Raw genomic sequence first — 23532 nt, forward strand, 5'->3', positions numbered from 1 at the left:
GGAAGGGAAAGAGAAGAGAGTTAGGGTTCGACGATCACGCCGGAGAAAGGGTGGACACGCTGGCAACTGGCTTTGGAACAAAGCAAGTAAAGGGGGTTGAACAGAGCGTGTGGTAATCCAAAGCGACCCTGGTTAAGTGCGGGGAGATGAGTTGGCATGTTTGCTTGCGCAATGCTCTCTGTTCTGATGGATGAAACGGCAGGGTCGGAGACGCCCGACACGGGGGGAGGGCGATCGAGACCGTCGGAGTTGCGGGTGCGAGCTGTGGGGAGACCGCCGATGGTCTTTTGGCTCAGGTACTGTATGTACATGTGTATGTATGTAGTTAGTTAATTTACTGGGGCCCAGAAGGAAATAACTACCACACAAAGTTTCGACCGGTGAGGCTTGCGAAATGCATCATGCATGTATGCTGCACCTCTGGCATGCAGGCCCTCTTTGTTTTCGCATTCGCCCATTTTTTTTTAGCCGCATCAAAAAGTGTGGGAACCTGTCAAACCCACAATCGGATGGGTCGGTCAAACTCCACAAAAACCACAGAATCTTACGCACAACATTGCCGACTTGGAACCCAGGGCTGGACTCGCGGCTTTTCGTTGAGATATTGGAAACTTTGCCTTGGGCTTGGGCTGCGGGTGGGCCCACTTTACAAACCACCCGGGAGCTGTGTATACAGTAGTTAACTTGGCTAGTGGGTATAATGTTAGTCAGGCTTTTGGGCCCGGGGGTTGGGCCGCCGGTGGAGAGAGCGAGAGAGAGAGGGAGTTTGCTGACTTGGACACCACCCAAGGACCGCGTCTGGCATACCCTCGGTTGTTTTGGCGATGTGCGCCTGGAATATCCTAGACGGGGTGCAGATGGTAGTGCGCAATCGAATGACAGCTGTCCATGCACAATTTCAGTGGAGCCCAATTGTTCTGGAATCACCATCTGAATATCGATCAGTGCCAGATTGCAATCTAGATGTTGAGGGCGGGGGGGTTTGCGCGTAGCCCGATTGCGAAACGCTGCTCCCCCCGATTTCTCTTGTTCTCTTGCTCGTTTGATGTTCCTCTGTCGCTCCAAGTGTTGCCGCACGCGACGGTAACTCTGCATTGTATACACGGCACCCGATATACCCATTCAGCTATTACATACCCACTCCGTCCTCTGACGTATGTGTGATGCCGGTAATAGCAGGCGTAATAATCGTCGGTCTTTTTCGCGGTGGACGCGTATACGAACGGGGTCGATCTCCGTAACGTGGGTTGAGGAAAACGGACACCTATCTCCTTTCATGCCCTCCTAAAAAAAAAGTGAGGCTCCTGATTTGCGCGTTGCCAATAATTAATGCAAACCATGCTTGTCCGTTTTTGAGGCCACGGCACATTCACACTGCGCATTCTTGCCACTCTCGCCCTATGTGACTCTGGCAGTACGTACCCCGCAACACCAACACCATTCTGCCATCATCGTCATTATCGCCATTGACCCCCCAATTTCAGGCTCTACGTAGCAAATCAGCTATGCAGCATTGGATTCTATATCGCATAGCCATGTTGTTTCGGATTCAAACTCGTTGGCCACGAGACTCGAAGCTGACATGCGTACTGCAGTGTTGGTGGTAGTACAGTACTGGATCTGGTACCGGTTGCCAACTTTTGGGAGCCGGAGACCCTGACGTCTGCCTTGCCCCGCATCACCAATCCTTCGACGCCATATCCTTACCCTCGACAAGGCTCTTCAGCAAGCAAAGACGTCATGGCGGCACGCTCAAGACTCGGCTGAAGCTGGTGATGATGTCGTATCTTTGCCTCTGCGCCTTGGGGCCATGGAGCCAACCATGCCGGACTCTTTACGCAGCACTCGATCGCTCCACAAACGACACCACGCTTTGCGAAGAAGCGCATTCAGCCCTTTTGCACGAGGGTCTGCGTGCAGTAGCTAGCGGGTGTGCGCGCACCCTCTGCAGGTCTTGGTATACCGGTGTGTCCAAGAAGGGTAGCGCAGAATCACCATGGCCGACAAAAGGCACCTCCGATGATGGAGAGGGTGTCAAGCCACGGGGCAGAAAACGGCAGGGTCTTTGAGCAAACCTGTTCACAGGTCGTATCGGCGCCGGCGATCAATATATTCCTGGCCACATGATAGTAGCATGGGTAGCGATAAGACAAGGGGTGTCGTTGTGCCATTGGCCATGTGTGAGTCGAAGCAAAGGAAACAGCCTTCGCCTACGTACAGAGGGAGCAGCCGAGGTGTGGTGGACGTGATAGCGTGCCAGTTTGCCCATGTTTGAGTGTGTCGAGGGTCTCAGTAGATGGATGCTTGGTGCAGCGTAATCTCCCCATGGCACGCACATTCTGCCATTTTGCTGCGGGCCAGCTCCACTCTGCAATCCCTCCACGGTGCACTCAATGCCCCCCCAAGAGCCGTCCGTCATTCATCATCTGTACTATCCTTAGTAATCCGTGGCAAAAAGTCACCTTAGAATGGCAGGAAATGATGTGAAGCGTCGAACGATGTTGTTCCATTAATAGCTATCTAAAATAGTACATGTGTCAAAGTCCCCAAACCCCGCCCTTCAGCGTCATCTAGGCGTTTCCATCGCATCATTCCAGGGTCCATCAACCCCCCTTGCATTAATCCATTACCCTCAACACCGTAAAGGTGGAGGCATCTTCCTCCCCGATGGTACATTCCACTCCTCCCTCGCCGTCCCAGCCAGCATGTGTGCAAGCAACGCAAAAAACAAGGCGTGCAAAAACATGAGGAATCGGTCTGTGGTGGTAGTGCGGACTGGCGCGGAGCTTTTGCAGCTTCCGCCCGTCTCACACGCGCGTGGAAGTAGAGCACGTAGCGGCGGGCGCTAGGCTCTTAGTAAGAGACTGATGGCGTAATAAGTCGTATCAATCATGACATGGTATTTCGTAAAAGCGCAAAGAGAATGCTTAGGTCATCATTCATCGGTAGTAGCCAGACGAGCGCTGCTCGCGGATGTCCCGGTTGGTTGGCTCGCGGACTTCAACGGCGTAGTGCTTTGCGTTGCGGCGTTGCTTGGCCAGGTCCTCCTCGTAGAGGGAACCGCGCTTGGAGTTTGGGGTGTTGCTGATCTCAGACAGTGGACGCTTGGCCTTGGTAGTGGTGACGGTGTGTTGAGGCCAGTCAACAATGTCGTCGGTTCGTGGTCGAGCAGACTTGATCTTGGGCTGCTCTTGCTCGACCTTGACAGTGTTGCTTCGTCGTGGGGGAGAGGCGGGTGGTGGTGATGATCGGGGAGCGACGTAGTAGCTGCGGTCCATGGAGACAAAGGGCCTGCGTGATCGGTGGCGGAGGCTACGCTCAATGGCCTTGAGGAGGCTGCAGACTTCAACGTAACCGGCTGGGATCTCGACGCGGACAAGCTTGTTGTTCTCCTCCATGGTGGAGTAGGTGGCTCCCGACTTGTGGTAGATGTAGCGGGCGACGTCCTGGGCCAGGCCGTGGCCAACGTCACAGAGACGCTCGTGGTTGCGGTGGACTTCGTAGGCGTTGTGGCAGTGAGCACACTTCCTGGCGTGCATCTCAAAGTGGTAGGCAGCCCAGCTCTCGGAAGTGTTTACAGGACGGCAGAATGAGATGACGGGGTCTTCGTAGAAGCCAACCACGCGTTCCTTCTTGGCCACGGCGGGCTTTGCGTGGACGGCCGTAGGCATGTTTGTGCGTGCAGACGGCATTGCCGGGGAGGATGTTGGCGGCTTCTTGAGTATGGACCTTGGGGTAGCCGTGGTGACGTTTGTGCCAAGGTACGATATGGTAGCGATGAAGTCACTCTCGGGCGAGAGCGACAGTGGAATGTTGGTGTTGTGTTGTTGGCGTGGTAGACTCGACTGGCGAGCACAGATGGTAGACGGCTGAACGGATCAGAGTGCGGGTGGGTTATTGTTGGTAGTAGGCTTGGTATGAGGAGCCATGGTGGGCGCGGGCGGCATGGAATTATATGTCTATCCTCGCTCGCAGTAGACGCATGCCTTGGGTGTGGGTGGAAGCCTGAGACTAGCCGGGGTGCCTGCGCCCATCGGACAGGGGTGGTGTTAGCAGCAGCAGCGACCAGGGCCCATGGCGCGCTAGTGAGGGCGGTGACTGCACGTCTGCTTGGGTGCGAAGATGACGACTGTGCCTGTGGTTTCTTGGGAACTGCAGCTAGAAACGTGTTTTGGGCCGACGTTAGAGAAAGTGCAATGTTGCGGGCAGCCGGGCGTGTGATTGGCGGCTTAGTCGCTGTGCGTGGCTGCTGCGAGCAAAGGGGGTCAGCGAAGGGCATCAACAGCCGCTGCACCGTCTCCTGAAACGCGTTGCGGCGAGCAGGGCCGGCAGGGGCAGCCGTTTGGACAGAGGCTCGTCGACTGCTGTTTTTGGACGGTGGGTGGTGGGCGTGGTGGTGTGGTGTGGTGTAGCAGTCGGGCATGGTGGTGACGGGCGTGACAGCTGCGCCCTGTGGCTTGCAGGCCCCAGAGCTGCCTGTTTCTCGAGGCACCAGCCACGGCCGCCAGGCCCGGTTTGGTCTAGCGCTGCGATGGCTGACTGCCGGGGCACAATCACAGCCACAGCCACAGCTACTGCACCTCTGGCCGGCCTGCATCTCAACGCAGCCCTTCCAGCTGTGGCTGTTTGGTTTTGTGCACAGAGGTCGACATGTGCAAGTATGATGCGTACATCCAGCCCTCGCTGCTCGCTCCCTGGCGCGCAGTTGGGCCGAGCTGCCAGCTGCCCGCTGCCCGCTGCCCGCTGCCATGGTGGCCTCACTGTCGCCGCGGTGCTGGTTTTCGCACACCGGACGGGGGCAGCGTGCCTCGAGCGGCCGGCTCATCACCAGCCACGACAGTGCAGGCAAAGGGGAAAAAGCAGGCGTGGCTCCCGCAGTGCCCTTTGCGACAGACGACCAGAGCCGCTCAAGGGCGCGCCGAGATGGAGCCACTGCTGCGTGTCCTGAAGGGAGTCATCAGCACTCGCTGCCATGGCCCAGGTGCGGGCGGGCGACAGCGACGTGCATGGCGCTACGCAGCCTATGGCGCCTCTGGCCTTGCTGGTCTTGTCTCACCGGATGTTGGCTGCCCCACAGTCGAAGACAATTGGGCCCCTGTGCTCCCTCTCGCCCTCCCGGCCTGCTGGCAGCGAGGCAGAGCCAGAGCAGTTCGCCCGTCGGCCCACCCGGACGTGGCACCTAACGACTCTGCCTGTCACTTGTCTCCGTCAGCGACACGAAACAGCAAAAATTCCTCGCGCCCTTCTCATCCAATCATCCCCACTGCCATTTCACCCTCCCTTTTTGCACCCTCGCCCGCACAATTCTGCCACGCGTGACTCCTCACAGTCAAAAGCTGCCCAATTTGGCACGGGCGTAGTTCGTCTGCTTCGCCCTGTGACTCCGTCTTCTCCTTGCTGGTCGGCTCGCCCCGGACCTGAGGCGCAGCGCTCGCAGCACCCGTCCCTCCCATCTCGACCCTGGCCAATCTCTTCGAATCACCACTCTCTATACGAGCTCCTAGCTGGCGTTGCAAGCCTCTTGGCGCAGCCATCCACCCACAATACCCGTTGACAGATGCATGCTAGCGAACTGCGGTCCATGCGAACCGCTGTGCAGCCACACAATGCAGCTAATCTACACTGCAAAATGCCATCGTGACTTGCTTTCCTCCATCCGCTAGCCCTTTTGCTCTGTAAACACCTTCGCCCACATGTTGGATGCATGCCTGCGGATGGCCATCCATATCCGGCTCCCGAGAGTGACGCCACAGCGTGGCGCCAGCAGAGCCTCCTTACATCCATCAGACGCCCTAGAGTGGACCAAGAACTTCCAACCTCCAGGTCAATGGACTGACATTCGAGGCTGTGTACTTACTTAGCAGGCCGTTTCCGAGCCGTTGTCCCGGCCAAGCCCCTCGGGATAGTGCCTTCTCCAGCTTTCCCCAGATGTTGCATCGTCATGCGGTCCACCAGGCAGATCTGCAGCCTTCCGAGCAGGCAGCCCTATCAAGGTTGCGCAATGGCTAGGCAGCAACTGCGCAATCCCAGCCGAACTGCGAACCATGCCATCTCGACGCGTCTCTGCGCCCTTTGCTATGTACATACCTACGTACATTGCCAATTGCATAGTCGATTGCGCCTGGTTTGATTACTCAGCAAACCCAGGGGCTAGCCAGGAGTGTAGTGTCGGACCAAGTGCAGCTACATACTAGTAACAATGGGTGCCTTTTTTTCAGACCACATCACGTGACGCGCCATATCCACCACCACCATCCCCTTCACTAGGTGTAGGTCCAAGTTTCTACATCAGCGGCTGTGGCGCCACCCGTGCACTTGGTGCCTGTTGAAGTATTCTGCTTTGCCTGCCCTGATTACGTTCACCTGCGCATCCCGCTGTTCTTCGACATGTGTAAGCTGCGGAGCTCCTTTTGTTCACCGGTTGCTTGGCCATCAGCCAAGCTGCTCATCTACTGCAAACATGCAACATCAGTAGTTATCAGTTATCGCTCACCGTTGACCGCAAACCGCTACATCCCCCCTTAACCATGGTTGGGGGCCTTTTGCCGGCGCTGCCTAGGGCGATGCGGGGTTGTAAGGTTACCAGCAGCCCAATAGCACGGCTTGTTTAGTCATGGCACTGCCATGGCTGCGATACGAGATTTCGGTCGCAAAGCAGTCGCAGTCGTTGTACTGTCGCTGTCGAACTGGCGGCGAACACGGAGTGTATTTTCAGCTGTGCTTACCCGTATGGGCCCAGTTGCCACGAGGTCGGTCAGCGGCTGACTACCCCACAATCTGGCGGTCTCACCGTTTCCTCTTCCAGTTGCATCACGTTGCTGGAACCCCGATTGCAATCGACATGCCACGCACTCGGAGATTTGTTTTGCAGATCCCCCAATCGCGGGTCCCAGACTGCGCGCAACGAGCAATATGGCACAACGCCTCCGAAGCCCCTAGCACCTCAACAACCGCGCTCTTTTGCGAGAAAAAGCAGCGCAAATTTACATTCTCAACCTTCATACGTCCAAATCCAATCACTCAAGGCTGAGACACCTGACCGCGCGTTTCAGCGCTCGGTAAGCCTTAGCCTGTTCCTGGGCTAGTTTGCGATCTGTGCTCTCACACCTCACACCGCTTTTCACCGAAACTTTCAGCAGCGACAGATTTTGCTTGAAATACCAGTATTCCCTTCTTCTCCTGAAATCCCTTCAAACCCAACCCAACCGTCCCGGAAAAGAAGAAACATCCCCCAAAAAGAGCAAGGAAATGCCGCCACGAAGCGTCTGTTTGAACGTGTTTACGCACAGTCTTGGCGAAGGCAATGGAGCGGTGAACACCAGAAACCCCATGTTGGAAAGACGAGATAGTGCAATGGGTGGTATGTTTTCCTGCCAAACACCTTCGCACCCTTGGGCGAATGCATTTCATGTTAATATTAACATTTTCTTGCAGACATTCCCAGAAGCACCTCCAACGGCTCTCTCACACCGCAATCCGTTTCAAACTCAACCTCCCCTCCACCAGCCTTCAATCGCACCGATCTCTTCCGCTCTCTGCGCCCCATGGCCAGCACCGAGAGTCTCAATGGCGCGCTGACCAGCAAACGTAAGTTGTTATATCTTCAATCTCCAATTTCCATATGGGTGGGACGCAGGAGCCCGATTTGATTCGCTGCACTGCATTAGCGCCCATGTGGTGCTCCACTTTACCCACTCACATTGGGGCCGCTTTTGAGGCCTAACACCACGACATGATTATATCACCCTTGTACCAGCAACAGTTTACTAATACATGATAGCTTGCACCACATGCTCTGGTCAGCATGCACGACGCCGATGCTCTCGCTGCAAGGCGGCATACTACTGCGACCGCAACTGCCAAAAGTCGGACTGGAAGACGCATCGCAACATCTGCGAGCCCATCACCCAGACTTACTCTGCTCCGGAGACGCCCAACTGCTCCAACCCTGCAAGCCCAACAAACGAAGCTTGATCAAGTGTCACACCAACACACACACACACATTGAGACACTACACCCTCTCAATAGCGACACATCTGGAAACTTTTAGTGAACCGGATGCACCCTACGATGAAGACAATCACCACATGCCCCACGCACGTCTAAAATAAATCAACACCAAAGAAGATGGAGAAAAGACAAGCAACAATCGAATTGCTACGACACTAATGATAGATAACCAACTTGCACATATGGAGGGTCGGAAAATCAGGCGTTTTTGCTAACTGTTTTTTTTTTCTGTTTCTTGTAAAGCCTGTTACTGGGGTTCCCAACGTCACATTCTAGAAAGAGCGACAAAGCATTCAATTGCAACCATGCATAGCGACGAGCGACTAGCGAAAAATATCCGGATTATTATCTTAGCCTTTTTTGTTTTCTTGCCTTTTTACACCCAACCAAAAAAAAATAGAGACCGTTTTTTCCACAACACCACGATACTCTACTCCTGGCTTAGCGCCATATGATTCGGAAAATTTCCCAGCAAACATGCATTCTTGTTTTTTTCTCTTCTCATGTATGTTATGCAACACATGAGACACAACAGCACAGCCACACACGGCTTCCACACCTCAGACCAGACAGAGACATACGAACCAAAAAGGCTACACTGAACAAGGTGTTCACCTTATGCGACATATGCATACCATCTTGCACATCTCCATACCATGTACATGTCACATTTATGCACCCCAGTGGCAACTGACTCAGCACAAGCCCCTGCTTCACCGCTTCTCCACTTCCACCACCACTGCCACCATCTCCCCATCTCTGCGAGACTAGAGTACATCGGCACTGTTATCTAGGTACGTGTCATTTCCACCTTGCCCTTCCGGTCACTTCCCCCCCTCTCCCCCCCCCTCTCCCCCCTCTCTCCCCTTCACCCGCATGGTAAAGTAAGTGCATATGCTACGAACTCTAAATCTCAAACCAGCGCATAGCAGGACTGGGGCGCCCTTGGATGGTGTGGGGTGGGTATATGTCAAGAAGTCTTGGGTTGCATTAGCAAAAGCGGCAGAAAAAAAAAAGGGTTGGTTAACCAGTACCATTGTATTGGATTGATTTAGGTACATATGTTACAATATTCGGCGCGTCGCCACATCCATGTCCAATTTTCCCATGTACATATGTATCATGTATGCGCGTGAGACAACGCAAACAGCAAAGTCTAGAGCGTGGTGTGGAGATATATTTTGGCTGCATGATAATGTATCAAAGAGCAAGGGTTCGCGTATGCAGAGCAAGACGAGAGGAGAAAGAGGATATGGCCTTCTGGGCAATGACGGGCAGCGTGTGGCGCGTAGGGAAGCAAGGGGGTGGAGAAGCAGGGTGGGCCAGACGGGGAAAAAAAATGGCGTACATATTGTTAGCTCGGAGAGATAGTGAAATGTCCACTGCGCTGGCAATTATGATTGCTGATAATGATAATGGGCCGCCCGCATATGTACATGTGTGTGTAGTACATATGTATGAGTATAGTGGAAACCGGACACACCTGCATGGGTACATGACTTATTTGAGGGAGGGGGGAGTGTGTGCGCTATCGTGCCCGGTCGCGATCGAAACATCGATGTCGTACTGCAAAAGCAAACGAATCACATACCCAAACCCCACTTATGCTTATATGGCGACGACAGCGCCAAATGGGGCTTCCCCATTGAGTTTGAACGATGTCGGTTGCAACGTCTGGAACACACCCTTGGGACCGTACTTGCTCGAGACCTTGTTTAGTCTTGCCACGCTGTCAGCTCCGTAGCCGGATATAACGGGCTGGTACGGGTTGCTGTATGCCATGTACATGTAATCGTTGTATGCACCCAGCTGCTTGGCTTTTGCTGTCGACGCGGCCAGAAAGTCCTGTGCCGTCTTGTATATGGTCTTGTCATCCTTCTCGTCCGTCCAGGCCAGGTAGAGCAGGATGTCGAAGAAGGGCCCATCGTCCGGGCGCAGAACCAGCGCATTGTCGCCCTTCCTCTGCATGGCCCTCAGCGCGGGCTTGGTAAAAGCTTGGAAGGCCATCGAGGGGGCGCCGCCACCGGGAAACTTAGGAACGATTTCGAGAAAGTGGTTACTCATCCCTTCCATTAGCCCCGTATTGACTTTGAACAATTGCGACCACATTGTTGTGCGTAAGCCAGCCGGCATGCTTTCAGTCAGCCCCAACGTAATCTAGGCCAATGTGGCATTCTTGGTGGCTTCATTAAGAACAGGGATCAAAAGATAGTCGTTGAATATGGCCGGTGGATTCGACACGTCAACCGGATCAAAGCATTCGTCCTCTGCAGATGCAATCCTGTATCCCGAATTGTACGCGACGGCGACAAAGTGCGCGGCCTTTGTATCCACCTCGGCGTTCTGAACCGTGTTTCCAAAAGCGTCGAATAGTGAGGGGATGTGTGTGGCGTTATATTGGCGTTTGCTAAAAAACATGAGACCTTGGGAAAAGGTTTCGTAATTGAAGGTCGTGATGATACCAAAGTTGTTACCGCCGCCTCGGAGAGCCCAGTATAGGTCAGGATACGTTTGTTCGCTGACGGTAATAATGGCTCCAGATGCAGAAACGACCTCGTATGATGCAACGTTGTCGCATGCTAAGTCATACTTGTTAGTGTGGTGACTGATGCCACCACCGAGCGTGAGACCACTGATTCCGACCGTCGAAGCCTGTTGAGGTTGTCAATCACGTGATTGGCTGATATGTTGAGTGACTTACGCGTCCACCGACCACTGCAAAATTATAGGGATCGAGGTAGTCGTAGACGTTCTTCCAGCGGTTACCGGAACCGACAGCAACAGTTTCATTGTCAGCTGATAGCATGAGCTTGTTCATTTTCACCAGATCGACCGTAATACCACCCTCAATACTCAATGCAGGAAACGCAGCATGACCCCCGCTTTTGGTCGCAAATGAACACTGCGTCAGGCGTGAAAGCAAAACTAGAATCGACACTTCCAAGGCTGCTGTTGGAATGAGTGTGCAATGGGGCTTTATACTGAGCTGCTGTTGTGACCAGTACGTTGTCGGCGCTTTTTGTGATAGCTTCGAGTCCCCAAAGACCAAATTCAAGGAATCACACTATCGATCGCGTTAGCCAGCATCTAATACAACATAGGCGAATTGGCTCACGGCGATCGAGCAACCATTCAGCTAAGACCGTTCGACTAAGTTGGATAGCCCTGGTATGGCGGACACATTGAAGCCGTTGTCAATAAGTGCTTTCGTAACGTTGAAATTAGCTGGTTCAAAAATATCCTGAGCAATTGTTGCGACACCACTTGTGGCGAGAGCAATGAGTGTGATCTTGTGGAGATCCCTCGTGGTTACAAATATCAGACGACCGACGACCAAAGTGACTCAAGATGTACATTGAGACCTGGGCTTTGGGATGGAGATAACGGCCTTCGCACACAGGTACCGACTTCATTTGTAAGTATTGCCAGATCTTTGGTATGTTCCATTGCGAGTAAAACCAAGAGGGCAGGTGGTTCAGGGATGGCGCAGCTAGTTTATCAATTCCGTTGCCTTGGCTTAAAAATCATGTTGGTAGGAAAAAGTAGTTCTTCCACTACCTTCGCCTGACGACCTTGAAGCATGTGTAAATGAGATGCACATGTATCGTCCAATCAGGTATCTTCAACTTGCCACACCAGGCGTTAGCAAAGGACTCTGCATGTAAATAGAGCGATCGAAACGCTGCGACCGAAGTGTGCCATTTGGACTAGATTAGATGTAAGATTTAGTTCTGATGGAAATGTATGTCACGACGTGATAAACAGGCTAGGCTCGTTGATTGACTCCAGTTACTTGCACCCCGCCTAGCTAGTTGATAACTGTGGTGCCATCTCGTGGATAGTAGTCATAAAAGTATTCCTGACATTGGCGGTGATTGTTTGCTGCGTGTTTCCTGCTTTGCGTACGGGTGGTTGTGTGCAAGTGAAGGAATGAGGGGCAGATTCTCCTGTTGACGTGGAACAAGAATTTTGACTAGCCACTGCTTAATATGGAGATCACGCGGGCCGCGCGGCTGGTTATCCGGGCTGGGCATCGTGACACCGCTTGCGGTAAGTGCAAAGTGTTTACTTACCGACGTTCCGTAAAAGAGAACAGAGAAGATTGTTCGCGGTATTTGTTGCTACCGTCCCAACGAACTATTTGAGTAAGCAGTGCCATACCAATACTCAATAATTTGTAAAAGCCGACGTGGTATCGAGACATCCAATCAGAAAGAGTATGCAGACTAAGGAATTCGGCCTATCACCATCAGCAAATCAATTGAGATTGCGAACAATAGAAATCGGTGACATACAGATAATTGAATCTTCCAGAACACAACTAGTAGAACCTCTGATCCAAGTAAGGTTTTTGCAATGACTCGTACCCATACCGAGGAGGCTCCTAGGCCTGCAATTCATGCTGTGAAAATGGTTTAGATTCTGAATCATCGATTCGCATGTACTTGACATAGAGCCATGTACATTCATTGCCATAGCCTTCTTTTTTAAATCAAAGCCACCCAGTTTTGCTGATTAAGCACATTCATTTACACTGCAGACTCGCCCTCACCCACTGCAACTTCCCCTGCACTGTTGTTGGGCCTACCCTCTCCATCTAGCAGAGGTGCATAGCCACTAAGCAACTCCGCGTTAAGTTTGTACTTTCCAACCGAGAAAGATCTACCCTGACACTGTGGGCATGAAGTAGGATAGTAGGTGCCCGGCTGGAGCGCTTCAAGGATCTGCGTCATAACAAAGTAAAGATGTATCAAACTAGATTTTGTCAGTCTCCCTCAGTCCGTTGCCAAGGTCGTCTAAAAATACATACAAATTGCAGATGAGAAAATTAGTCCCATACGTGCCCAGCATAATCAGGCTCCTTTCAGCACCCCCGTTCGGGATGAGTACCCAATCTCTGGAAACGTCATAATCAGTCAAAGCCTCTCGATTAGAAGGAGTGGCTTCTTACAAGATCAAACACGCTAGTAGCCCGACACCAAGTAGCAGGTCAAATACCAAATGAATCGGTGTCCCAGTCAATCCACTGGCTTGGCATCCGCACTTCTTCTCGTTCGCAAGCAGTAAGGCGGAGTAAGCGGAGGAAAAGAACAAGGGGAGGATACCGATGGCGGGATTGACGCATTCGGAGAAGATGCCCTGGAGGAGCAGGATGAGGAAGCCGGGTGGGAAGGTGGCAAGCGATATGGCACGGAGGGCGTGGTAGCTTGATTTTGTAAAGATTGTGAGGTTCAACATAGGACCTGCCATGTTGCGTATGATCTAGGAACTCGTTGGGGGCCGTACAGTCGAAAGTATGGAGCGCGTGCGGGTGATTTGTGTAGAGAACGACTGAGCGAGAAGACGATTTGGTTTCTAGGCGTTTACAAAACTTTGGGTTTTTCTCTTTGGAAAGAAAAGCTGAAAACTAAAAATCTGGTGGTGACGGGGAATTAACGTCCTTATATTTCAGTCAGGCAACAGTCGTAGTGTGCTGTTCAACTCGTACTTGGGCGATCGGCAGGGGGCCTTAATGGCAGTGCTGTGGAAAAAGAGCCTGACGCTGCGGGCCGCACATTGGCAAGGCATACGCGTTACGAATAGTGGAACGATCCCATTTACCGAAGAGCCGCAGCGGCCCAAGCACGTGTTTTTAGCGATGTGCTACGGTATCTATTTATGTACGTGTGCGGTTTGAGATTCTCTACACTTTCGGACCCCACCTACGTCAGTAGCACACCCCCGTTGATCCTTGACCTAGAACGAAAAAAAAAATGCCGTTTGGTATCCCTATAATCCTGGCTCATGAAGGCCTTAAATCTGCTTCGTACCACAGATGTGGCAGAGCAGGGCGCAGTCGAGGCTCCAGTGGCGAATATGGAGAATATGGATTGCCTTGCGTGAATTCGTCCCCTGGCACTATCAACACATCTACCTTCCCTTAGCACTCAATTGAATTTCTCTCATTGGAATATCTGCCAGCCAAATTCAGGCCGTTGTTTAGAAATTCCACAGTTCCAAGTGTAGTGTGGATAGAGCCGCGATCGTGCCGGTGTGTGCGGCCGCCTTATTGCTGTTATCCGGGTATCCGCATGTGCATCTGGTATCTGAAAAAATATCCCTCTGGCGTCTTGGGCTACGTCCAACAATCGGTATACGGTCGAAGCGTCGTTTTACGCATCTCGTTCATATCAACGAGCAGTTCTTAAATCCAATACCCAAACTCTTGACAACACCATCCTAGAAATCCTGAATCCCCTTTCAGCCATGGCCACCCGGTTTCTTCAGCGCTCCCCCAAGAATGCTCGGATCCAACATCTTAGTTTCCGGCACCTCAACCCCACACCGCACCCACATACTCTTCCAAAGCGCACCCACCGCCCTCTCTTCCGGCATAAAAACAACAGTATTGATATACGTGCTAGTAGTATTCAAGCAATCCCCCTCATTAAAAAGTGCCGCTTCGCAATTATCCCCTTTGTTCGAGAAAAAAACGCCGCAGCGCGCTTCGCTGGGCAGGTTGATGCAAGTTCCGTTTTTCCATCTTTCCAAAGGAGGCGGGAAGTATGACTTTTTGAGGAGTTTGCCGCGGCAGTGTTTGGGGCCACCGGAGCCGGAGTATGTGAGGGCGAGGATGGGGATCTGCGGGGCTGGCGGAGCGGCGGGTTTGGGGGCTGGGACTCGTGATGGTTTAGGTGTGGGTTTGGGGCCTAAGACGCCTTCGGCGTCCCAGCTGCCACTGCTTTGGGGTTCCGGGGTGAATCCGATGATACCTTCTTGTGTTTCTGTCATGATGGTAGGTACACCTTCTTCCGTCGTAGTGGTGGATACACGCGTTTTCACCAGGGTAGTGGATACGAGGGTTGTGGTCAAAGTAGTGGAACCGAGCGTTTTCGTCAGGACAGTGGAAATGGTGGTTTTTTCGGCGACAGTAGACAGAGAGGTCTTATCCAAAGCAGATGAAATAAGTGTTTCCGCAGAGTCAGTAGACTCCGACGTCCTCGTCATGAGAGTAGATGCAAGCGGCAATCCAGATATAAGGTTGCTCCCATTAAACACATCTCCACGATCAAACTCCGTGCCATTCAGCAGCGCCTTAGCCGCCATCACATCTCCATCATCCGCAACCTGAGCAGCCTGCGCGGAGCTGATTTGTACAATCTGGGGTGATATACCACGAATCTGGATAGCCGTCGCTAGCGACAACGCGATGAACAAAAGAAAAAAAGCCGAAGACGCGATAAGAATCAAGTGCCGAGAAAACAAAGACATTGTGCCATGGACGAAGAAAAAGCTTAAAAAACGAGAGTCTGAGGGATTGAGTGTAATGTTTGTCGGGGTGTGAGGCCGTTGCCAAGCTTCCATCAGGGGTTGTTGCTGTATGGGTTTCATCCCCATGCTCATCTCAAACGCTTTTCAACTAGACCTTCTCAGTACGTATATTGGTGGCAGTACGCTAGTATAGTTTGACGATAACCTGTATGTCTCCGATTAAGATTTTTTCGGTCCAGACCTTGTGATGGAAACATGATCGATGAGTAAATCGTGAACACATGGGAACGATCCTCAGAATGCGTGGTGAACTTTGATTGTATCAGTTCAAAATATTAGAGAAAGTCACAAAGTCCTACTAACCCTCTTCATCCTTACGAAGACTCATCCACCGCCTTCTCCTTCGACCTATCTTGAGGGACTCTAATCACAATCTTTCCCTTTGCCCTTCCCGTCTTCAGCTTCTCAAAAGCCTTGGGCGCATCTTCCCACTCAAACACAGTATCTACAATCGGCTTCAACGAGCCCTGCTTAAGCCACTCGCTCATGTGCCTCAATTGTTCCGCCGATGGCTTAGCCATGATTAACTGAAAGGAACTCTTCCCGCCACCCAGGAAACTCGGCAGAAGCATATTCCCAACCAACGTCTTCGCACCACCCAGGCTAGGTTGCATCCCAACTTGCACAAATTTGCCCTTGGGGAGGAGGAAAGCAGATGACGCTTTGTACAAGTTGTCAGGCGCACCGACGTTGTCTACTACGGTGCTAAAAACCTGGCCTTTAGCAGACAGCGCCTCAATGATATCTGTCGTCTTGTAGTCTATGACTTCGTCTGCACCAAGGCTCTTGCAAAACTCAATATTGAGAGTCGAGCAACTGGTAGTAACATGGCAGCCCAGCGCTTTAGCGATTTGAATGCCAAAGACGCCGGTTCCGCCTGAGCCGCCATTGATAAAGACTTTGTCGCCGCTCTTGACGTTTGGCACAAGGGCCTGGTATCTATACGGGTGTCCGTGTTAATGCATATGTATCGCATTGCGTCATTTCCTGGAAATAAGCAAAAAAAAGACAATTCACAAACTTACTCTGTCAAGCCGACGATGCCTACACCTGCCGCTTCCTCAACTTTCACGCCTTCTGGTAGCACGGCGAGCATGGTACGTTCTACAACTACATATTGAGCGAGGGTTCCGCCGGTCAGCGCACCGACTTTTGCGCCAAAGACGAATTCGCCGATTTGGAACTCGTCGACTTTTCGGCCGACTTTTGCGACTGTGCCACAGAAGTCAGCACCTGGGATGATGTTGGATCCCACAAGTCGAAGGGGCATGGGGCCTTCGGTGACTTTGTAATCGACGGGGTTCAGTGCCATGGCGTGGACTTGGACGAGGATTTGTTCATCGTGGAGGAAGGGTAGTGGTGCGGCCTCGTTGATCTGAAGGTTCTTCTCGATACCGCCGTTCGTACTGTTGTACTGCCAGGCCTTCATTGTGGCAGCCATGTTTGCTGGGCTTTTGGCTGAGATGGAGAAGTTGAGTTGAGCTAAATGCGATTTGCCGCGGCGCTGTCCTGGTTGACTTTATAGCCCGAACCCGATAGAGGTGCGTCACGTCATTTCAATCCAGGGCGGGGTTCGCGGCGGCGCCATTCAGCTGGTATTCCGCCGCTCAATGTGCGCCTCTTTACCAGTGCTGCGTGCACTCGACTCAGGGAGCTATCACCATCACCACAACGATTGGTTTGTTTGTGGAGCAGCTACTATCCAATGAACTGTAAATGGGTCGTTGCGCCTCCTTGAGACTCACTTTCCCTATTCATGCGTAGTTGTGTGCCTACACCCTTGGCAGGTTCTAGGTAGTGACTTTCAGATGACGCAAGATTTACTACTAAAGGAACACAAAATATCTCTTCTTGGTTGCTCATCATGTTTGATGTCTATCGCGAAACTAAGGTGCTGACAGGCGTAAGCCACGCCGAGCACCGTACCTGCAGCCAGCCTATCGACCTATTTTCATATTTGACTACCTCTCAAGAATATTTGATGAACATCTGCTCGATACCAGTAATGTTCCACGTACCAGTAACAGTGTTCAGAGTTAGATTCGTTGGGGTCGTCGGCCCACGCTGCAGCGCGCCGCTCTCAACGTATCCGCCCGCTGCCACAACCGAGCCATTGGTTCTCGCCAGATGGTTAGCGCCCGCCTTGACAGTAAAGTTGGCGAGACTAATGTCGAAAGGATTGCGAGAAGCAACTGAAGGGGAGCCTGTAAAGGATTAGCAAAGTGTGACGATGAAGACGAATAGAGATTGACAACACTACTTACCGTAGTACTGCGCGTTGAGCTCATCAGGTGAGATGAAAAGTTCATAGTATCCTCTGTAATAGCCCTCTGTCCACTGCAGCTCCCTATTGTCACGAACGAGTGCTGCAGAGCGGTCGCTTGAATTTGCAATCGATCTACCGGATCCATAACCGCTGGAGGAGACAGCAGTGCCAGCAAACTCGACTCCAATAGCACCCTCTCCCGTAGCCTGATCGTATGGGGTTTCGTCCAGCCAAACGAGATCAGATACCCAGTTGGCATGTGAATCACCGGCTAAGAATGCAGTGTTTGGAATCTTGTTACTGTAGAGATGGTGTAGAGTACGGTTACGGTTTGCCGTGTAACCCTTATCGAAGTCAGCAACGCTTCCTGGTCATCGTGAAAATCCGATACTTACATCCCACTGGTCAGCATTCAGCCAGTCGCTGTAGACCGCACTATTGTTCATGCGCGAAAATATGATTTGGTTACCGACAATCCTCCAAGTAGCGCCTCGTTCATGCGACTCGGAGAGCCGGTTGTAAAACCAGTTTTCTTGACGACTGCCCATGAGCGAGCGACCAGCGTCGTCCCTGATTTTTTCGATGTAGGCATCGTTCTCGTCCAGGGTTGTAATCGAACGGTCGTAGTTGCGGGTATCGAGGATGATAAGATCAAAGAGTTTGCCCATCTTGAAGTTGCGCCAAATGCGGAGATTATCATCAAGGTCAACCTGGCGGATCCTATGCTCCTTGTTGGTGAGGCAAAAAGACGGCGCGATGTCAGACTTACGGCATCCATTCAAAGTAAGCTCGGACGGCGTTCATTTTCCTTGAATCGACGCTGATACCTCCGTACTTCAAGAAGCTCTCTTCAGTGTTGTTCATATTGCTGCCTATATTAGTAAACAATCTAAGGCAAATCGAAGTCCCTTACCTAAATCCATCACGGTATCCGTTGTTGGCAATTTCTTGAAAAGAGTCAGATGAATACAGTTCACAGAGTAGTGTGACATACCATGGTCATCCCATGTGGGGATCCATGCAAAGTTCTGGTGAGCAAGCTTCAGATCATCATCCGTACGATATTGGCCAATTCTAGTTCGGTAGTCTACTAAATGTATCAGATGCGATCGAAATCTGCCAAAGTATGGGTATTGACCGTATAATGTGACAATCTCGCGTGGCGGATTTGTTGCTCTGGGATCTTGGCCAAGCTTGCCTTTAGTAGACTCGTATATGTAATCACCTAGATGGACCTTGAGTTTTGCATCAGCCAGCTTTACACAAGAAGTGCTAGGTCAGTCCTACAAAGAAGTCTACTTGGTCCTTTCTGGCAGCATTTCCATAAGCGTTGAAATATCCGTTTTGCCAGTTGGAGCAAGAGAAGACTGCAAGACCGACTTTGGAAACATCGTCGTCATGACCAGGGCTGGTTTTGGTCCGACCTAGAGGACTTTTGTTGGAGCTACCGCAGACACTGAATTGATAGTAGTATTGGGTGAACGGCTCCAAGTTCTTGGCTTCAACCTTCATGTAGTCAGCTTCCAAACTAGCGGGAGTGGTGCATGTGAATAACCTTAACAGTGTAGTCGATGTCGGACGTGGTGTATGCTTGCCCTTCGTCAACAACAGTTGAGAAATTTCCGTCTGTACCGACACGATAGTCGACGCAGATGGGATTCGGCGAAGCTTGGATATATTTTTCTGTCTCATGGTTGTAAAGTGCCACATATCCAGAAACAGTGATGTTGGACCTGTCATGTTCGAGAGAGGGTGCAACACGGGTCCAAAGAATGACCGAGTCAGGGTAGGGATCTCCAGAGGCAACGCCATGTGTGAAGTTCAGCTGGGCAGGGCCCCATGGAGCAGAGCGTTTGGAGAGAGTTCTCTTTGCGACCTTGGGTACATCTATTCCAAGATCAATGTGTCGGCGAGAAGGTGAATGGTAGTTTAAGTTGCCGTCAAAGGATGCGCAAACAAGCGAAGCCAACGGAACGGTTGCAAGTAGGACCGAGAGCATCTTGTAAACTCAGGGACTTTGTTTTATCCGACTGGTTTGAAAGTGTATGGGATATCAAGATGTTTATAAACCGTCACTGGCCTTTGACGTCTTCGATACTTGCATACTTGTATGTACGCTTTAGTCCTCGCAGATATGTATGACGATACACTAGGCTCCACACGTTCACGTCGTACATTCAACAAGACCATGACACCGCAGCAGGCCAATCAGAAATGAAGTACTTCCAGCGTGAAATACGGTGCCTGTTGATCGCAATTGCACATGTTGCAACGTGGGACTCTGATTAGTTGAATACGCCATCGCCATATCCAATGGTCTAGCGTGTCATTGATATCCTGCATGTCTTGCCTTTGCAGCATTGCTGCAGGGCACTCGGATGGGCAAGTCGAATCTACGAGCCGCAAGCTTATAGGTAACCGTTGGCGATGACGGGCGGGGCAGATGCAAGCACGCATTGCCCCACGCACGTGTAGGCTAAATGGAGCTTGATTGGCGCTGCTACCATGTGGGTAATCCCGGGAGCATTTCTCATCCATACTGCTGCCATATCTACCTCGCGTATTGTTATATCCGAAGTCGCTCTGCAAATACTGTGCCGCTGATATCTCATAGTATTCACTACGTCATCCTTCCAATGTGTAAATGATAGACAAGTTCATTCAGTCATCAATTACGCCCAGCATGAATCATAAACAGTGCTTATGTATACAATATGGAACTAAGTTAAACAAGTACTAGAAAACCCTAGTACACACATACTTCACTCAACCTTGTACACAAGCTTCACACCCGAAACCTTTCCATCTTTCAAGTCCATCAAGCCCTGGGGGACACCAGCCAAACCATCCCGCACCTCAGTCGGATGCGGCTTGATCTTGCCGCTCTTGATCAACTCCTGCGTTCGTTTCCAGAACTTGACACCAAACTCGTAGTCTTCTGGTTTAGCATCGAGTCTCTCATTGAACCTCTCACCAAGCGCCGTGTAGCCGAGCGTCCAGACTGCTTTCACGTCGCTCCTCGGGTAGCCATCGGGAGGTAGGAGTCCAGACATGTGGCCGCCGGTGGAACTGATAGCCGCAGCTGTGATGTTGAAAGAGTCGCCTTCGGCAATGCAGTCGAAGACCAACTTGAGCTTGTCGTTGGTTGCTTCGCGGATCTTGGCTCCGATGTTGGGCTCGTTGTAGTCGAAGACGTGGTCGGCGCCGAGTTTACGAAGAAGATCAAAGTTGCGGGGGGAAGATGTGGCTAGGACCTCGTAGCCTGAGAGCTTCGCGTACTGGACAGCAAGTGTGCCGGTTGCAGTAGAAGCACCGTAGATTAGGATAGGTGTAGGCTCTTCCACCTTGGCTGGGGGAAATGGTAGGCCGAGCTCCTGGTATAATCCTTGGCCCACGGTAGTGATACCGACGCCTAAGGTCGCAGCATCCTCAAAAGACATGTTGTCAGGGATCTTGAGATTGATACCCTCTTTGGCCTTGATGTGTTCGGCGAAAGCACCGTTGGAGTGATCCGCTGGGTCACCTGAAGTACTTCAGTGATACTTTTCTTTAGAGATCAAGATGTATGTTCTTTGTTTACCTCCACGAACAAATCCACAAATACGATCACCAACCTTGTAGTTGGTCACTGCCTTTCCAACCTCTTCAACAACTCCGGCATAGTCGCATCCCACAATGGCGCCCGGTGAAGGCGAACGGTTGATGCTTTTCCAATCAGTCGGGTTCAGCGCAACAGCCTTGGTCTTGACCAGAAGCCAATTGTCGGCTGGAATTTTAGGAAGAGGTACGTCGTTTCTCAACTCAGAAACGTCCTTTGAGACGTGGACTACTGCTTTTTGGGTAGACATGGTTAATTTATTAGGATGAGACTCGGTAGAAGGTGAAGATGCCCGGTGTCAGTTAGGGCTTGATGTGATTTTATAGAGGTGTCTACTAAGAGAGATATTCAATAGTGGGTTGGTAATGCCACTTATAGCGTCATCTTGAGTGCAAACTACAAATTGCCTCGGCGATAAGCGGGGAACTTTCAGCGAAGTTCGTCATTCCCTCACGATCACAGACAGAGTGAATTATTAATTGCGCCCGGTCGGCACTCTCCCATGCCGATGTCATTGCGGCTATTACCGGCGAGGCACGTGTGGTGAGGGAAAGTGGGCAATAGCAGGGGTCCGAGCTTGAGCTAGTACGTACCCAAGCTTGCATGCAAGGGTCCGGCAAGCACGCGTTGGTGATGGACTAGAAGTCCAACCCTCAATTCTAACCGTGTGGCACATATATTCTCCGCACTACTAGTAGCAGCGATCTCGTGCCCAGTTCTCTCGTGAACATGGCAGACCCTCAACAACCGGGCCAGGTCGAGGACGAAGACATTGTCCTCAGCTTCTTCCCCGATCCCCCACCCTTCTACAAGCACTTCACACCAGAAAACCTCGCCCGCCTCCAAGAAATCGAAAAAGACGCCGGGCTCCACGACAGTAATGGCAATGACCCCTTCTCCAGCACCGTACCAGGAACCAAGCTCTCCCCTGAGCAAATCCTCACGCTGCCCACCGAACTCCGCTACCTAATCCCGCCCGAGCCCCCCGCCGACGACGCCGAATTCCACGTCTTCGACACAGTCGCCAAAGCAAAAGGCACCGACGTCTTCATGAAGAACATGGAATACATAGCCGACCAGCTAAAAATGCAAGGCGTATTCCAAGACTGGCAGTACGAGCAACTCTACCCCAGCGACCCTTCCTCCACAGCCTCCTATCAGCAACCACCAACCTCGTCAACAATAACAACATCAAACTCGGTGTCGCTGGACAGACAAAACTATCTTTTCAGGTTTCTGCGCAGTATACTTTTGAGTTACATTTCGCTTCTAGGCATTGTGGCCTCAGACCCGGTGTCTGAGAAGAAAGATGAGAAGTTGAAGGATATCATGACCATGGTGGCGAATATGCACGCGCTGATTAATGAGTATCGGCCGCATCAGGCGCGGCAGACGCTGATTGAGCGGATGGAGGAGCAGGTGCGGCGCAAGAGGGCAGAGGTGGAAGGAGTACGTAAGATGGGGGAGAAGGTACGGCAGGTGCTCGCAGGGTTTGGGGCTGTGGATGGAGAGAATAAGGACGGGATGAGGGATACGGGGACAGAAGGGAGTGCTGGTGTGGGGAAGGAACAGGTGAGGAAGATTGAGGCGCAGAGAGGGGCGTGGGAGGCGCTTGAGGAGGTGCTTGGTTAACGGACAGATTTTTTGCACGCGTTACGCTAGGTTATGGAAATAATGATACCCTTTTTCATCTCTTCACAATTGTCATAGGTCAGAATTCGGCTGCGGTCACTAAATACGTCGATCGCGCAGTTGGCAGAATGGGCACGAGACTCCACCACCCGTCGACGGGGAAGTTCAGACTCGCTTACAACAAAACACAGTCCCAATGTCTCACAAGTCTGGCAAACACGAGAACAAAGCTACCACGCACATGATTGCATAGTGGAGTTAGTGCCGCCCATCCTAGTGCTTGCACCACAGCTGTCAGGTACCCGCTAGCCCTCTTTCTGACATGCAAGACATGACGTCAGCCAGTATACACGTATCTATTCCCCATCTGTGTCTGCACTATACGTGTCTATACTACCCGCAAAAAAGAGCAGGCCTGTCTTCATCTGTGAACGATAAGAAAATGAACCGATGATGCAAAAGTATTCGCGCGGACCGCAATGTGTCTCAGGACCACCGCCCACGTCCTCCGTTTCAGGCGACTATAAAAAATTCCCCAGCTCCTCTTTTTTTTACAAACACTTGCGATAACGCTCAGCTCCGAGTAAGCTTTCAGTATTACATACATGACAATAACTTTTCTTAGTATCTGAGCGAAGGGTGCGCATGTGGTGAGATTCGATAACCCACCTACCCCTGTTTGCCTAGCTCGTGAGCCGCGCCCCCCGTTTTAAG

The 23532-nt window shown here is 51.7% G+C and overlaps 10 protein-coding genes across 10 annotated transcripts; 2 read left to right on the forward strand and 8 right to left on the reverse strand.

Annotated features, from left to right (window-relative positions):
* On the reverse strand, positions 1–458 carry PSV08DRAFT_387524 (uncharacterized protein; the record flags this gene model as incomplete). Its single annotated transcript, XM_066093475.1, has 2 exons — positions 1–299; positions 339–458. 2 exons carry the CDS (start codon positions 456–458, stop codon positions 21–23), a joined length of 399 nt encoding a protein of 132 aa, XP_065949452.1. The 3' UTR covers positions 1–20.
* Positions 459–2485: 2027 nt separating this feature from the next.
* PSV08DRAFT_283252 (uncharacterized protein) lies at positions 2486–3919 on the reverse strand. Its single transcript, XM_014224076.2, has one exon. It carries the CDS (start codon positions 3690–3692, stop codon positions 2940–2942), a length of 753 nt encoding a protein of 250 aa, XP_014079551.2. The 5' UTR covers positions 3693–3919; the 3' UTR covers positions 2486–2939.
* Positions 3920–7192: 3273 nt separating this feature from the next.
* On the forward strand, positions 7193–8426 carry PSV08DRAFT_360758 (zinc finger domain-containing protein). Its single transcript, XM_066093000.1, has 3 exons — positions 7193–7360; positions 7435–7587; positions 7781–8426. The coding sequence occupies exons 1-3, from the start codon at positions 7249–7251 to the stop codon at positions 7972–7974; spliced, it is 459 nt and encodes a 152-aa protein (XP_065949453.1). The 5' UTR covers positions 7193–7248; the 3' UTR covers positions 7975–8426.
* Positions 8427–9619: 1193 nt separating this feature from the next.
* Positions 9620–11458, reverse strand: PSV08DRAFT_387530 (uncharacterized protein; the record flags this gene model as incomplete). The annotated part of the gene is made up of 6 exons (XM_014224079.2): positions 9620–10168; positions 10208–10663; positions 10713–11075; positions 11127–11147; positions 11193–11300; positions 11366–11458. 6 exons carry the CDS (start codon positions 11456–11458, stop codon positions 9620–9622), a joined length of 1590 nt encoding a protein of 529 aa, XP_014079554.2.
* Positions 11459–12256: 798 nt separating this feature from the next.
* PSV08DRAFT_400529 (uncharacterized protein) lies at positions 12257–13420 on the reverse strand. Its single transcript, XM_014224080.2, has 3 exons — positions 12963–13420; positions 12822–12908; positions 12257–12766 (listed from the first exon to the last, which is right to left on the reverse strand). Exons 1-3 carry the CDS (start codon positions 13259–13261, stop codon positions 12541–12543), a joined length of 612 nt encoding a protein of 203 aa, XP_014079555.1. The 5' UTR covers positions 13262–13420; the 3' UTR covers positions 12257–12540.
* Positions 13421–14251: 831 nt separating this feature from the next.
* PSV08DRAFT_400530 (uncharacterized protein) lies at positions 14252–15262 on the reverse strand (the record flags this gene model as incomplete). The annotated part of the gene is made up of 1 exon (XM_014224081.2): positions 14252–15262. One exon carries the CDS (start codon positions 15260–15262, stop codon positions 14252–14254), a length of 1011 nt encoding a protein of 336 aa, XP_014079556.2.
* A 296-nt stretch (positions 15263–15558) lies between these two features.
* PSV08DRAFT_283281 (chaperonin 10-like protein) lies at positions 15559–16801 on the reverse strand. Its single transcript, XM_066092569.1, has 2 exons — positions 16348–16801; positions 15559–16261 (listed from the first exon to the last, which is right to left on the reverse strand). The coding sequence occupies exons 1-2, from the start codon at positions 16761–16763 to the stop codon at positions 15637–15639; spliced, it is 1041 nt and encodes a 346-aa protein (XP_065949454.1). The 5' UTR covers positions 16764–16801; the 3' UTR covers positions 15559–15636.
* Positions 16802–17290: 489 nt separating this feature from the next.
* On the reverse strand, positions 17291–19587 carry PSV08DRAFT_349641 (PhoD-like phosphatase-domain-containing protein; the record flags this gene model as incomplete). Its single annotated transcript, XM_014224082.2, has 9 exons — positions 17291–17526; positions 17587–17932; positions 17984–18308; positions 18358–18456; positions 18502–18535; positions 18583–18675; positions 18727–18823; positions 18876–19094; positions 19144–19587. 9 exons carry the CDS (start codon positions 19585–19587, stop codon positions 17291–17293), a joined length of 1893 nt encoding a protein of 630 aa, XP_014079557.2.
* Positions 19588–20241: 654 nt separating this feature from the next.
* PSV08DRAFT_283294 (chaperonin 10-like protein) lies at positions 20242–21436 on the reverse strand (the record flags this gene model as incomplete). Its single annotated transcript, XM_014224083.2, has 2 exons — positions 20242–21111; positions 21169–21436. The coding sequence occupies 2 exons, from the start codon at positions 21434–21436 to the stop codon at positions 20351–20353; spliced, it is 1029 nt and encodes a 342-aa protein (XP_014079558.1). The 3' UTR covers positions 20242–20350.
* Positions 21437–21853: 417 nt separating this feature from the next.
* On the forward strand, positions 21854–22887 carry PSV08DRAFT_400533 (MED7 protein-domain-containing protein). The gene has a single exon (XM_014224084.2). It carries the CDS (start codon positions 21916–21918, stop codon positions 22816–22818), a length of 903 nt encoding a protein of 300 aa, XP_014079559.1. The 5' UTR covers positions 21854–21915; the 3' UTR covers positions 22819–22887.
* Positions 22888–23532: the final 645 nt, after the last annotated feature.

The sequence above is a fragment of the Bipolaris maydis genome (assembly GCF_028858645.1).
Source record: "Bipolaris maydis strain C4 unplaced genomic scaffold PSV08scaffold_4, whole genome shotgun sequence".
Classification (NCBI taxonomy): Eukaryota; Fungi; Ascomycota; class Dothideomycetes; order Pleosporales; family Pleosporaceae; genus Bipolaris; species Bipolaris maydis.

Coding starts and splice junctions, on each gene's coding strand:
- PSV08DRAFT_283252 (XM_014224076.2), bottom strand. CDS start 3,692: ATGCCGTCTGCACGCACAAACATGCCTACGGCCGTCCACGCAAAGCCC.
- PSV08DRAFT_360758 (XM_066093000.1), top strand. CDS start 7,249: ATGCCGCCACGAAGCGTCTGTTTGAACGTGTTTACGCACAGTCTTGGC. Junction 7,361..7,434: donor ACGAGATAGTGCAATGGGTG/GTATGTTTTCCT, acceptor ATTTTCTTGCAG/ACATTCCCAGAAGCACCTCC. Junction 7,588..7,780: donor TGGCGCGCTGACCAGCAAAC/GTAAGTTGTTAT, acceptor AATACATGATAG/CTTGCACCACATGCTCTGGT.
- PSV08DRAFT_400529 (XM_014224080.2), bottom strand. CDS start 13,261: ATGGCAGGTCCTATGTTGAACCTCACAATCTTTACAAAATCAAGCTAC. Junction 12,909..12,962: donor CTACTAGCGTGTTTGATCTT/GTAAGAAGCCAC, acceptor TGACGTTTCCAG/AGATTGGGTACTCATCCCGA. Junction 12,767..12,821: donor AATTTTCTCATCTGCAATTT/GTATGTATTTTT, acceptor GACAAAATCTAG/TTTGATACATCTTTACTTTG.
- PSV08DRAFT_283281 (XM_066092569.1), bottom strand. CDS start 16,763: ATGGCTGCCACAATGAAGGCCTGGCAGTACAACAGTACGAACGGCGGT. Junction 16,262..16,347: donor GGCATCGTCGGCTTGACAGA/GTAAGTTTGTGA, acceptor ACACCCGTATAG/ATACCAGGCCCTTGTGCCAA.
- PSV08DRAFT_400533 (XM_014224084.2), top strand. CDS start 21,916: ATGGCAGACCCTCAACAACCGGGCCAGGTCGAGGACGAAGACATTGTC.